At 40.2% G+C, this 14,480-nt stretch overlaps 1 protein-coding gene across 1 annotated transcript; it reads left to right on the forward strand.

Moving 5' to 3' along the window:
- The first annotated feature begins 1,485 nt into the window (after nucleotides 1-1,485).
- On the forward strand, nucleotides 1,486-13,392 carry C3H3orf38 (chromosome 3 C3orf38 homolog). The gene is made up of 3 exons (XM_060770624.2): nucleotides 1,486-1,776; nucleotides 6,383-6,603; nucleotides 10,726-13,392. Exons 1-3 carry the CDS (start codon nucleotides 1,635-1,637, stop codon nucleotides 11,317-11,319), a joined length of 957 nt encoding a protein of 318 aa, XP_060626607.2. The 5' UTR covers nucleotides 1,486-1,634; the 3' UTR covers nucleotides 11,320-13,392.
- The last annotated feature ends 1,088 nt before the right edge of the window (nucleotides 13,393-14,480 follow it).

Consider the following 14,480-nt stretch of genomic DNA (forward strand, 5'->3'; position numbering starts at 1 on the left):
ACTAATAAAAAATAATTAAACTTTATTTGTAGCCCTCCCTGTCTCCCTAATGGCATGTGTAGTTTGCTGCGGCACCAGAGCACTTTGTGAGAGGGCGAGTCCCTGCAGAATTAAAGCAGCTTGAGTCCATTTTAACTGCCCTGGCTCAATGCTATATAGCAGGGGTGCTCAAATGTTTTAAACAGAGGGCCAGGCCAAAGTCCCTCTAACTGTTGGAGGACCGGATTATAAATTGGAAAAAAAATGAATTCCTATGCACGCTGCACATATCTTATTTGTAGTGCAAAATACACTTAAAAACAATACAATAATTAAAATGAAGAACAATTTTAACAAATATAAACTTCTTAGTATTTCGATGGGAAGTGTGGGCCTGCTTTTGGCTGATATTATAGGATTATTGTTGTTGTGTGCTTTCAATTTACCTGTCCGAACGTATCCTCCCCTATGAGCCATCAGGATTACTAAGATCGTCTGGAGGGGTCTGCTCCCGATCCCACCGGCCTCACAGGCGCGGCTGGTGGGGACGAGAGACAGGGCCTTCTCGGTGGTGGCCCCTAGACTCTGGAACTCCCTTCCACTGGAGAACAGAACTGCCCCTTCGATCTTAACGTTCAGGAAACGTGAAAACCTGGATTTGGGAATTGACATTCAATGAATGAGCCATGATCCTGTGATATGGATGGATGACGACGAATAATGACTTTGATGACGACTGACCACTGTAATCATGATTGTATTTTTGCCATTTTAATTGTTTCAATGTTTTAATGTTTTAGTGTGATTTAGAAATATGATGTTTTAATGACGGTTTGTAATATTGATGTTGGAAACCGGCCCGAGTCCCTCGAATGGAGGTGAGAAGACCGGTATACAAAACTACCAAATAATAATAATAAAAATAATAATTTCAAGTTGTTTCAGACTTATGTAGTTCAAAAAACACTTTAAAACAATAATATAATTAAAATGAAGAATAATTTTAAAAAATATAAACTTTTTAGTATATCAATGGGAAGTGTGGACCTGCTTTTGGCTGATGAGATGGGATGGTTGTTGTTGCGTGCCTTCAAGTTGTTTCAGACTTATGTTGACCCTGAGTGAGGGCTGGGTAAATGACTTTGGAGGGCCGTATCTGGCCCCCAGGCCTTAGTTTGAGGACCCCTGCTATATAGTCTTATATAGTCTTTAGCTGCAACTCCCACGATTCCATGGCACCGAGGCATGAGCTAAAGTGGTGTCAAATGTTAAAACAAGCATACTGGCTGTTAGGAATTGTGGGAGTCGAAGTCCAAAACACTTAGAGGGCCAAAGTTTGCCCACGTCTGAGTTAAAATATATCAAGAGCTATGTTGCCTATAATTCTGTAGCGCGAACACACAAGGAACTATATAGGCCCACCCTCGTTCCACACCGAGCCTTTGACAATGCCGCGCCAACCGCGACTCAGCGCGTCATCAAAGCGCCGGAAGTGTTGCTTTCCCCCCCTCCGGCCCTCGCGTTGCTTGGTTGCCAAGGTTTCCAGGCGGAAGGGAGGCGAGAGGAAGGGCGAGGCGCGAGGCGCGGGCCGGCCAGGGCTGCTCCTCCTCCACCCGGGGCTGGAAGGCGCGAGGCCCCTTCGCCCCCCGGTCGCCATGGCTGTCTCGTCCTGGGCGGGGATGAGCGAACGCGAGAAGGAGGGCTGCCGGGAACTGCTGGACCTGCTGGACACCGACGACCTCCTGGCCCTCACCGACACTGTCACCACCCGCCTCGTCCAGCCCGAAGACCGCCAAGGTGCCGCCTTAAATTGGGCAGTGGCCCGCCATCCCTCAACTTTGGCCTCCAGGTTTTTTGGAGCTCAGCTCCCAGAATCCGTGGAGCTGAAGCCCCAAAACCTGATTCCCAAACCTAGATAGACATAGATATAATTTGTGACCCTGTTCTGATTCTTCCCCACTTTATTTCAGCTTTTAAAGCACCAAATAAACTTTGGACTTCCGGGTTTTTTGAGCTCCAGTTCCCAGAATGCCCGACTTTTGGCTTACTGAGAGTTAAAAATACTCGGAGGCCTGGACTTTGGAAAAAAATTGTTGTCGTACATCAGATTTTCTCAAATTTTGCTCCTCCAGTGTTTTGGACTTCAGCTCCTATAATTCCCAACAGCTCGTAAACTGGGTTGTTTGTAGGTTTTTCGGGCTGTATGGCCATGTTCTAGAAGCATTCTCTCCTGAAGTTTCGCCTGCATCTATGGCAAGCATCCTCAGAGGTTGTGAGATCTGTTTGTGTATGTGTATTTGAATAACAGACCTCACAACCTCAGAGGATGGCTGCCATTGATGCAGGCAAAATGTCAGGAGAGAATGCTTCTAGAACATGGCTATACAGCCCAAAAACCTACAAACAACCCAGTTTTTTTTGTCATGTCAGGAGCGATTTGAGAAACTGCAAGTTGCTTCTGGTGTGAGAGAATTGGCCGTCTGCAAGGACGTTGCCCATGTGACGCCCAGATTATTTGATGTTTCTATCATCCTTGTGGGAGGCTTCTCTCATGTCCCCTCATGAGGAGCTGGAGCTGATAGAGGGAGCTCATCCACTTTTCCCTGGATTTGAATCTGCGACCTGTCAGTCTTCAGTCCTGCCGGCACAGGGGATTAATCCACTGCGCCACCGGGGGCTCCATAAACAACCCAGTGATTCTAGCTATGAAAGCCTTCGGCAATACAGCTCGTAAACTGGCTGGGATTTCTGGGAGCTGAAGTCCAAAACACCTGGAGGAGCAGAGTTTGAGAAATACTGTTGTAGATGAAAGTGGTTACCCAGCTTTTATCCACTGCTTACTTTTATTTCAAGCTCTTAAAGTAAAGGTAAAGGCTTCTTTTGACATTAAGTCTAGTTGTGTCTGACCCGGGGGGGGGGGGGAGGGGGGGAGATATTCATCTCCATTTCTAAGCTGGAGAGTCAGCATTGACCATAGATGCCTCCAAGGACATATGCGGCCAGCATGACTGCATGGAGCACCGTTACCTTCCTGCTGGAACCTATTTATGTACTCAACACTTGCATGTTTTCAGATTGCTAGGTTGGTAGAAGCTGGGACTAACAGTGGGAGCTCATGCTGCTCCCCGGTTTTGAACTGCTACCCTTTAGGTCAGCAAGTTTAGCAGCTCAGTAGTTTAGCCTTCTGCCCCACCTAAGCTCTTAAGGTGTTTTGCAGCTTCAGCTCCTAATGAATAATAATAATACTTTATTTGTAACCCTCCATATTTCCCTGAGGGGACTCAGGGTGGTTTCCAACAAATGTGACAAAGTGGCAAACATTCAATGCCAAAAACAACAATAATAAAATTATTTGTAACCTGCCCTCTTTCCTGAAGGGACTCAGGGTGGTTTCCAAAGCAAAAGGAAAACATTCAGTGATACATACAATATAAAAACAGAACACTTTAAATAACAACTTAGTAATTGCTTAAAACATAGATAAAAATAGACCCCATGGGGGATTCTAGGCAATCAGGCTTCATAAAATGCATGAGCAGTAAATAGTGTTTAAATATGTGGTAGGTAAAGGTGAAGGTTTTCCCTTGACATTAAGTCTAGTCATTTCCGACTGGGAAGTGGTGCTCAACTCAGTTTCTAAGCCGAAGAGCCACCATTTTCCGTACATGCCTTCAGGATCATGTGGCCGGCATGACTGCTTGGAGCACTGTTACCTTCCCGCTGGACCTATAGATCTACTTACATTTGCATGTTTTCGAACTGCTAGGTTGGCAGAAGCTGGGGCTAACAATGGGGGCTCACCCCGCTCCCCAGGCTTGAACCTCCTACCTTTTGGTCATCAAGTTCAGCAGCTCAGCGGTTTAAACCACTGTGCCACCTGAAAGCCTTTCAAACTCTTAGGGCCTGAAATTTATTTCACAAAGTTTCGTGTTTTGCAGCTTCAGCTACTAGTGAATATTAATAATATTAATAATAATAATAATAATAATAATAATAATAATAATAATAATAATACTTTATTTGTAATCTGCCCTATCTCCCTGAAGGGATTCAGGGTTTCCAACAAATGTGTCAAAGTGGCAAGTAATGCTGAAAACAACAATTATTTATTATTTATTTACAGCTTTTATATTCCGCCCTTCTCACCCCGCAGGGGACTCAGTGCGGATTACAGTGTACACATATATGGCAAACATTCAATGCCAATTTTTGACATACAAACATATAAAGACATACACAGAGACTATTTTTTTAACTTTTTCTGGCCGCCAGGGTAGCTGTCACTTTCATCGAAGCTGATGAAGCCCTTCCGCATTCCCCGCATGCTTCCCCACTGGAATGCTTTGCTGGAGTCTTCTTTATGGCCTCATAAATCAGTTAATAATAAAACTTTATTTCTAACCCACCCTCCCTTCCCTCAGGGACGCAGAGCGGCTTCCAGAACAGAAGGTAAACATTCAATGCCACATACAATCATAAAAACAAAACACTCTAAAAATAATAACAACTTAAAACACAGATAAAAATAGACCCCTGAGGGAAGATAGGCAATCAGGCACCATAAAGTGCATGAGCAGTAAATACTGTTTATCAGGTATAAAGATATAAAATATAAATATTTCACATTTATTGTATCCCGCTCTTCTCACCCTAAAAGGGGACGTACAGCATGCAAATACAATTAAAACCATACAATTAAACAATTAAAATTAATGAAAATCGCGTAATCCAGATCGTAGTCCAAGGCCTGTCCAATTGTCAATTCCATTAGTCTGTTATCCTTATTGCACTAGTTATTGGTTGAATGTTTGGTCCCATAGCCATGTTGTAAGCTTCTTCCTGAAAGACCGGATGGAGGGAGCTTGCTTGATTTCATTGGGGACGTAGTTCCATAGATGAGGGGCTGCCACTGAGAAGGCCCTCTATCTCATCCCCACCAGTCACACTTGCGAAGATGGTGGGATCAAAAAGGCATTGAAAGTATAAAATAGTTTACAGTATCTGACACATGGGGTAGGTGTCCTGTATCTAGGCGAGGATATATATAGAGAGAGATGTACTAGTCCTCCTCTCCAGGTGCATAAATAAGTTTTTTAAAGCTTTTTTAAGGAGAGGGGGCATTTTAGTTCTTTAGGGAGGGAGTTCCAAAGGCGGGGAGCAATCACGGGGAAGGCCATGGTTGTGGTGACACCCTACTCCCCACCCCCAGTCCAAGCCTTTCTTTTTATGTCGTATCTTTGGGTGGTGATGGGTGCAGTGTATTATATTCACCAACAAATGAGTTTAGAAAAAGATACAAAATGTATTTCTTTTTGTAGAACCATGTGTTTGTCTAGTGACATAATTAACACACAAAAAGACATCAGTATTTTATTGGTGTTTTGAAACTTCTGAAATTACTTTACTGACTGCTGTATTTTAAGTGCTTTTGATAAATGCTGCCTGGTAGGTATTCAGAAAGGTGCATGCTGAGTTTTGTATGCTGTTGTCTTACAGCCAGTGCCAAATCTTACTGGCACAACAACCACAGCTAACAAAGTTATGTATACACGTGTGTTATTTGTATCTCAGCGCTTCTGTCATAATCTTGTATTAATTTAAGAAAGCTTGCCAAAAAATTATGTCTTAGTTCTGAATTTGATGACTACCATCTTTTCTTGAATTGCTAGGTTATGTTGTTGATTATCTGACAAGATCTTTGTCAAAGACCACTTGCGAATTAAATATGGTATTGATATGTTAAATTCACATATGTTTCTAGTATGAGGCAATGCCGTCTTTTTCAAGTAAATGAAAATAATATTAACAGTGTCCATATACAAACCTAATGATTATGATGAAATCTCATTGTGGTGGTACCATTATTACATGAATGATGATTTCATACAACTACAAGGTAATCATGGCATTGAAGGAGCTTAAAAAATCAAAGTTTCTTACATAGTCATTATAAATAAATAGGAACTGAAACACTTGAGAAGTGGAGGTCCTAACACATGTTCAGAATCTTATATGGGAGCGTGCACAATCTTGTAGAATCATATAAAGTTGTACTAGTAAAAGCACCTTTACAACATTACATGGTAAAATAGCCTTTCCTCCATTTTTTCCATGACAGCAGCTACTATTAGCTAAGATGCAGTACTCAAATTGGCTTGTGGATAAGTCGAGCTGGGCTTTGGTGATTGTTTTTTTTTTTCCACTAAAATTTCTAGACTTATACGTGGAATTAGATTTTCTTGGATGAGTAGTAATAAAAAAGGAAAATGCAGTAGTGGCAAAACCTGGCAATTTAAAAATAATTCAAAAATGTTTGTTGACCTTAATGTGTACACTCAGACTTGATAAATAATCTGTACAGTGTAAAGTTAAAGCAACATTTCTGTTTTCACTTTATTTTTAGAAGCCATACATGCCATCTTACTATATAGCCAAAGTGCTGAAGAGCTATTGAAGAGAAAGAAAGTATTTCGAGAGATAATCTTCAAGTACTTGGCAACCAAAGGAGTTATAGTGTCTCCTTCTTCTGAAAAACATCAACTCATTAGTCGCACAAAACTGTACTGGTGTGAAGAGCTGAAAAATTGTGCCTCAGATGAAAAATGTGTAAAACCTAATGAAGAGGTAAGATTTATTGTTTCTGTCTTTTAGAAAATCAAAACATTAGTTTTAACAGTGACATCAAGGGAACCACTGACCGCATAGGGAAGCTGATGAGGAAACACAGCATACACACTATCTACAGACCCACCAAGAAACTCAACAAATGCTACATTCAGCAAAGGACAAGAGGGATCGTCTCACTTCTGCAGGAGTCTACCGTATACCATGCAGCTGTGGACAAGTATACATAGGGACCACCAAACGCAGTGCCCAAACACAAATCAAGGACCATGAAAGGCACTGCAGACTACTTCAACCAGAGAAGTTAGCCATAGCGGAGCATCTGATGAACCAACCTGGACACAGCATATTATTTGAGAACACAGAAATGCTGGACCACTCCAACAACCACCATGTCAGACTACACAGAGAAGCCATTGAAATCCACAAGCATGTGGACAATTTCAACAGAAAGGAGGACACCATGAAAATGAACAAAATCTGGCTACCAGTATTAAAAAACTCTAAAATTATAACAGCAAAATAACAGAGAGGAAACAATCTGGGACATTTAATCACCTCTCAAAAAAAGATTGCCCCAGGCACTGCCAGGCCATCAAATGCTAATCAAGGTGGTCAGTTGAAACATTCACACCTAGCTCCAACAGACAAGAGTTCTTTGTCCCACCCTGGTCATTCCACAGATATATAAACCCATTTTCCTAGTTCCAGCAGACCTCACTACCTCTGAGGCTGCTTGTCATAGATGCAGGCGAAACGTCAGGAGAGAATGCCTCTAGAACATGGCCATATAGCCCGATAAAACCTACAACAACCCAGTGATTCCGGCCATGAAAGCCTTCGACAATACAACTAAAGTTGTTCTGCTATAGAGGGGCATATACGTCAGTTATAGGTGTGTCATGTAAAAACATTTTTGCAAAGGAGAACCACAGAACAGTAAAAGTGTTATCTGTTTTCCTCTTTTGTAGAATTAATGCAACTTGACACTACTTTAACCATCACAACCCAATGCTATGAAATTCTCGGATTTAAGGCACCAGCACTCTTTGGCAGAGAAGGCTACAACATTATAAAACTACAGCTCCCTTGATTCTATAACATTGAGCAATGGCAGTTAAAGTGGTATCAAGCTTAATTAATTCTACAGTGTGGATGCATTTATTGTCACCCATGTTATGATGTCTTAGAAGTTTATTTATTCATTTATTTCCTGCATTTATATACCGCTTTTCTCAACCCTAGGGGAATTAAAGCAGTTTCCATCATAATGGCAAAATTCAATGCTGTATATACATTTGAAAACCAAAACATAATAACTAGGCAATGACATAAAACTACACATTAAAAACTTGGGCCGTAAATGTCAACATGAGACATACAACTGTTGTGTATGGGTTATATAGAGAGACACAAGGTTTAGAGGAGACAATTTGTCCAAAACATTTGGCTAGAATAATCCAGGAAGCAATAAAAGACTGTTTTTACTTAGAATGGATGAGCTTGAGAATTTGAACCTTTTAGGATAGATAGACATTAGAACAAAGGGCTAAGAGCGTGATCAATTGATTAATGAATAATTCAGATGTTTTCTTTCCTAAATGGGTGTTTTGTGTGCAGTATAGTTTATAAAGCTGGTGCTGTTGTAATTGAGCAATGAATGTCATATGTAGGTTAACAAATGAAACACCATCTGCAAGACACTGTGACTTTTCTTTGAAACAAATACTTATACTGCTTTGAAACCTGGCAGATTTTTTGGAATTCATTAGATTTTTCCATCTAGACATCTAACTTGGCAAACATGCAGAAGGAGAGAGGAGAAGGCACCATCTTTTCAGATGACAATTTTTAAAATGAGCAGCAAAGCGCTGAAGTTGGAGTAGCTGGTAAAGCATCCACGCCATAGAAGGCTGCCAAATCCCATGAAACAGCTCAGTGATGGAGGTTTACACCTGCCCAGAGGACATCAGAGCAGCCCCTTATGGATGTTAAGGAGTACCAAAAGGCCAGACTTCTGACAGAATGGGTGTCCTTGTGGGCCATCCAGTCCAACCCCCTGCCAAGAAGGAGGAAAATCTCATTCAAAGCACCCCTGATAGCCTCTGTTTAAAAGCCTCCAAAGAAGGAACAGTGAGTTCCACAGCTGAACAGCTCTCACAGTTATGAAGTTCTTCCTCCAATTCAGGTGGAATCTCCTTTCCTGTAATTTGAAGCTATTGTTCCACATCCTAGTCTCCAGGGCAGCAGAAAAAAAGCTTGTTCCTCCCTCCCTATGGCTTCTCCTCGCATATTTATACATGGCCATCATGTTTCCTCTCAGTCTTCTCTTCTTCAGGCTAAACATGCCCACTCTTTAAGCTGCTCTTCATAGGGCTTGTTCTCCAGACCCTTGATCATTTTAGTCACCCTCCTCTGGACACATTCCACCTTGTCAACATCTCCCTTCAATTGTAGTGCCCAGAATTGGACACAATATTCTAGGTGTGGTCTGACCAAGGCAGAATAGAGGGGTAGCATGAGTTCCCTAGATCTAGACATTATATTCCTACTTATGGAGGTCAAATTCCCATTGGCTTTTTTAGCTACTTGTTCACAAGGACTTCCAAGATCTTTGTCACACATCCTGCTATCAAGCCAGGCATCTCCCATTCTGTAGCTTTGCATTTCATTTTTTTCTGCCTAAGTGGAATATCTTGTATTTGTCCCTATTGAACTTCATTTTGTTAATTTTGGCCCATCTCTCTAATCTGTTAAGATTATTTTGAATTCTGCGCCTGTCTTCTGGAGTATTAGCTATCCCTCCCAATTTGGTGTTGTCTGCAAACTTGACAATCATGCCTTCTAACCCGTCATCTAAGCCATTAATAAAGATGTTGAACAGAACTGGGCCCAGGACAGAACCCTGCGGCATTCCACTTGTCACTTCTTTCCAGGATGAAGAGGAAGCATTGGTGAGCACCTGTTGGGTTCGTTCACTTAAGCAGTTACAGATCCACCTAACCATAGTTTTGTCTAGCCCACATTTGACTAATTTGTTTACCAGAAGGTCGTGGGGGACCTTGTTAAAGGTCTTACTGAAATCCACATACGCTAAATTCACAGTGTTCCCTGCATTTACCCATCTTGTAACTATTGCAAAAAGACATCAGATTAGTCTGGCAATCATGAAGTACAGAAAGTTAAAATAAGAAGTTGCACAGCTAAAGGAGCTAGTTAGGTCAATGGGAAAAGGAGGCGATGGCAGCCCCAGGAGAGAAGGAAACAGGCTTGGTCCCGCAATCTCAGTTTCACCCCATTGCCATCGGACAAATGGTGAAGAGAGGAGAGGGAAAGGCCACATTTTTTGTGTAGATTGAACCTCAGTCTAGGACTACAGTTTTACACTCAAACCCCTACACCACACCGGCTCACAATAGCTGAGTATCAAATTTTGGTTCATTATACTTCTTGAAACCAATAATAGTCTGTATGTTTCTTATGTTATGTTATACAAGAAGCAATGATGACCAAAACCTGGCGCTATCTAAGACAGAAGAATGGCTTGCAAACATTTTCCTGAGTTGAAAACATGATAAAACTCACAGCTAGAGCTTGACTGGGGCATGACCTTGAACTGTCACAACAAATAATACAATTGTTTGCTTGAAATAAATATGTATATAACTTTTTTCTTAATAAACTTTCTGGGTAAACTTTGATATATCAGGCTGTAGAAACCATTTCAAATCAAACACTGCATCTGTTTTATTTTGCGTTCTTCATTATATATGCTACTCAATATATATATGAAACTGCTGGGAGAGGTCATCTGGAGTTTTGGAGTGTGGTGCCATTTATATGCAGATGACACCCAGTTTTAAAGGCTAATTTAAGTGTATTTATGATATTTTAATTTGTTTTTACCTTGATCAACACTGTAAAATGTAATTGTTTTTTTAACTTTTGTATTGCACTTTTTAAACTATGACGAAAGTGTGAGATTGTTAGCTGCCTTGAGTCCCCACTAGGTATAAATCAAGTTTATAATAATAATAGAATCTTCACGGTCTTTACTGCTCTCTATGCAAATCACCTATCTTGTTGCTTCCTAAAATTAAACACCCTAATTTTGTTTTGCAGCAACATGAAGAAGGAGGGAAACAGGAAGGAGACAAACAAGATAATGACAAGGAGTACTACAGTCTGGCAGAGGAGTTTTGTCAGTGGTTCTTTGGCATTCTGAACTCTCAGAACCCATTGATTGGACAGTCCGAAGACGAGTATGGACCACAACACTTTTGGGATGACGCAAAACTAAAGTTTTGTTACCACACTTCAGAAGAGAACATAGAAGAGTATTTCGGTGCAGAATTGGTAAGCCTTCGCTTATTGTCCTTGGTGAAAGAAGAATGCCTCTTTCTGAACCCCAATTTGAATACTGGTGGCCTGAGGTGCACAGTTTCTCCGCATGGGTTAATTGTGGTGGCAGTAGCTGGTACAGTTCATAGAGATACTTGTTGTTTGGGAATCTTTGAACAAATCTTCGGACTCATCCGCTGTCCGTTCAGGGAAAATACATGGAAAATCAAGTTTGTGAATCTGAAAATTGTTGGTCAGAATGCCATGGAACCTGGGACCGAAATAGAAACACCGTGCATACAATATGAAAAGGAAGAACTCCAGGAATTCTGTGTGCCCAAAGAACTTGCCTTGATTGAACCTCAAAAAAATTGAGCTCTTTCTTTGGAAAACTGAAGAAAGACTGTTTGTGGACATTGAAAAATACAGCACATGAACATAAGTGAGCATTCAAAAACATTGTTTGCTTGTGCTTTGTGAGTCAGATTTTCTGATTGAGGAGCTAAGTAAAAGAATTGCCTAAATTAGGGAGTGACAGCTGATTACTAGTAAGCTGATTCAGTCAATCACATTGCTTCCCAAATGAAAAGTAAGATGGAAGGAAAAATGAGAGGAATGTTCAGATAGTCTTCATGCAGCCACTTCTTTTCCCCACTGTGAGAAGTGTTGGGGTTAGGTGGAAATAAAGAAGCCCAAATGAGAACGCTCAAAACCCGGAGACTATTTTGGCAAATTGTGGCTTCTTTCCTTGGAGTGGGAGGAGTTTATAATTTTGGGCCGGGGGGGGGGGGTAAACAACACACAATAGAATGTGATCTGTTTGTGGCAATCCAATTACAGATGAGCTGCAACTTTCATCTACCCTAGGGTTTCCATCTTGAAAATTTTACCTTTAATGGTAGTTAAGGAGATAAATTTTAGAACGTGCTGTTTGTCACTGATAGAGGTAAAACACCTGTTGATATTCCATCCCCTACTTAGTCATTCTGAGGTATAGGAACCCTCCCCAGTTTTTCCTTTGGTAATCCTAATCCATCCCAGGCAACATAGCCAGTGGGTGAAGTCAAAATAGTATCTCAGGGTCCATGATTTGCTCAGATCAGTTTTATAGAGATGAAAGGTTGCCTTTTGTCACAGTTTTGCTGGGGGCATTTTCTCAGAGTGTGTGTCTTCCACTGTAAAAAAATTCCAGTGTGACAAATCACATTGCTATCAGTGCATTACTATTTGTTAGGAAATTGTTTATGCTGGGATTTTTTTACATACACTTCTCACTTTTACTTAAAAAAAGCTTGAATTAAAACTGCCATTGATCTTAATACAATCATTAATTATCTCATTTAAAGTGTTTCTTTTAAAGGGATTTTAAAAGAAAAGTTATTGCAAATATCTCACAGATCCAAAATCTCAGGCTGGCAGAAAAAAAAAACATTTATAATTTATAAACCAATTTCTGTTCTCTTTTACGAGTTCCAAAACAGGTTAATTTTACTGCCACTGTTAATTAGGTTGAAATTGTGAATTTTCCATGTTTTACTTCTTGTTCAGTACAACTTCTGCTTAATGTGGCTATTCACACACATTCACCCTCTAATCCTTTAGTTAAAGTTAAGGTTAAACTAGAAAACAGAAATATTATGTGTGCTGCTATTGCATCAAACATATTTTGTTGTTGTTTTAATCTAGTGCAAATGCAGTCATTAAACTAGTTGCTTTGTTAGTTTTCTTAATGTTGGAGTTATTGTGGAGGAAACAATAACTCCATCTGCCAGAGGTGCTTTTACTGCGATATTCCTTCTTCTTGGCAGAGGGTTGGACTGGATATCCCATGAGGTCTTTTCCGACTATTATTCTGTGATTCTGCATTCTGATTTATTCAGTTAAAAATAAACCACAAAAACATCAATTCCCCGTATATTTATTTTTTCTCAATTAATGGCAGCATGTGAGAATCTTTGTTCTTAAAATCTTGAATATGGCTTTTTGAAATTTCACACTCATGAAAAGGTCCTATTTATAGCTTTATCAAAGGAAGAACTACTTTTCAAGCAAGAGTTGCTATTCTAAAAACAAATGCTTAAGACATACATGTCATTGGAAGACTTCCCTGGAGACTAGGACACAGAACAATGGCTTCAAACTACAAGAGAGGAGATTCCATCTGAACATGAGGAAGAACTTCCTGACTGTGAGAGCTGTTCAGCAGTGGAACTCTCTGCCCCAGAGTGTGGTGGAGGCTCCTTCTTTGGAAGCTTTTAAACAGAGGCTGGATGGCCATTTGTCAGGGATGCTTTGAATGCAATATTTCTGCTTCTTGGCAGGGGGTTGGACTGGATGGCCCATGAGGTCGCTTCCAACTCTGTGATTCTATGACTTGAAGCAAAATGCCTGCTGAAAAAGAATGGTTTTATTTTGTGAATAGTCTGAATAAAGTGAGTTTATTTGTAATTATACTTTGCTGTCTTTGCCATGGCAAAAAAATAAAAATCTCAAGGGCTATAGTTGCCAATCTTTTGTCTAAAGATTTATTAAATTCATTTTAATAGATTTATCAAATAATGCATTTAAGTTATTTATTTCATTCTCACATGTGCAAGGAAAATTTATCATGGCTTTATCTTGATATGAGGTGGTTGAAGTATGACATAGACAACTGCACTAGCAAGTAACTCCCAAGCCTTTTTCATATCTAGAATCATTTAGCATTTGTGTAGAACTTCAGAAAGTTTTGTGTACTATATGCAACCTTCCTGTAATAATCACAACATCTTGTGTAGGGTAGGTCAGCATTATCTTTGCTAGGGTGAGGGTATGGACAAGGCTAATGCTGAGAAGAGATAGTTTTACGAAACCCACTGATAAATTAATAACAGTAAAATTGAAACTACAGTAACCCTGATTCATAGCTCTTAAAACCAACATCATTTTGGAAAAAAGGCTACACTTCAATTTGGTATTTCTAACTCTTAAGAGCAAAGTGTATGTCTGAAATAAATGTCAGCAGAAGTGACTGGCTTGACCTTGAAGGAGCTGCGGGTGGCCACGGCTGACAGAGAGCTCTGGCATGAGCTGGTCCATGAGGTCACAAAGAGTCAGAAGCGACTGAACTAATAAACAACAAACCTACTTCAATTTCTGGGTTTTCCCTATGTTTTTTCCCCTCCATCTGATGTCTTCTGAGGGAGATAGTGTATCACTGTAGTTGTGTAAACACTGGGGGAATTGGTTGGCATTATATAGAGTTTTCATTTCTACAAAGATAAATTTCTCAGTGTAGAAAACATCCACTAATACCAGAACAGAAGAATAATAATATAATACAGTAGAGTCTCGCTTATCCAACATAAACAGGCTGGCAGAAAGTTGGATAAGTGAAAATGTTGGATAATGAGGGATTAAGGAAAAGCCTATTAAACATCAAATTACATTATGATTTTACAAGTTAAGCACCAAAACATCACGTATTACAACAAATCAACAGAAAAAGCAGTTCAATACATGGTAACATTATGTAGTAATTACTGTGTTTACGAATT

The sequence above is a fragment of the Anolis sagrei genome, chromosome 3 (genome assembly GCF_037176765.1).
Source record: "Anolis sagrei isolate rAnoSag1 chromosome 3, rAnoSag1.mat, whole genome shotgun sequence".
NCBI lineage: Eukaryota > Metazoa > Chordata > Lepidosauria > Squamata > Dactyloidae > Anolis > Anolis sagrei.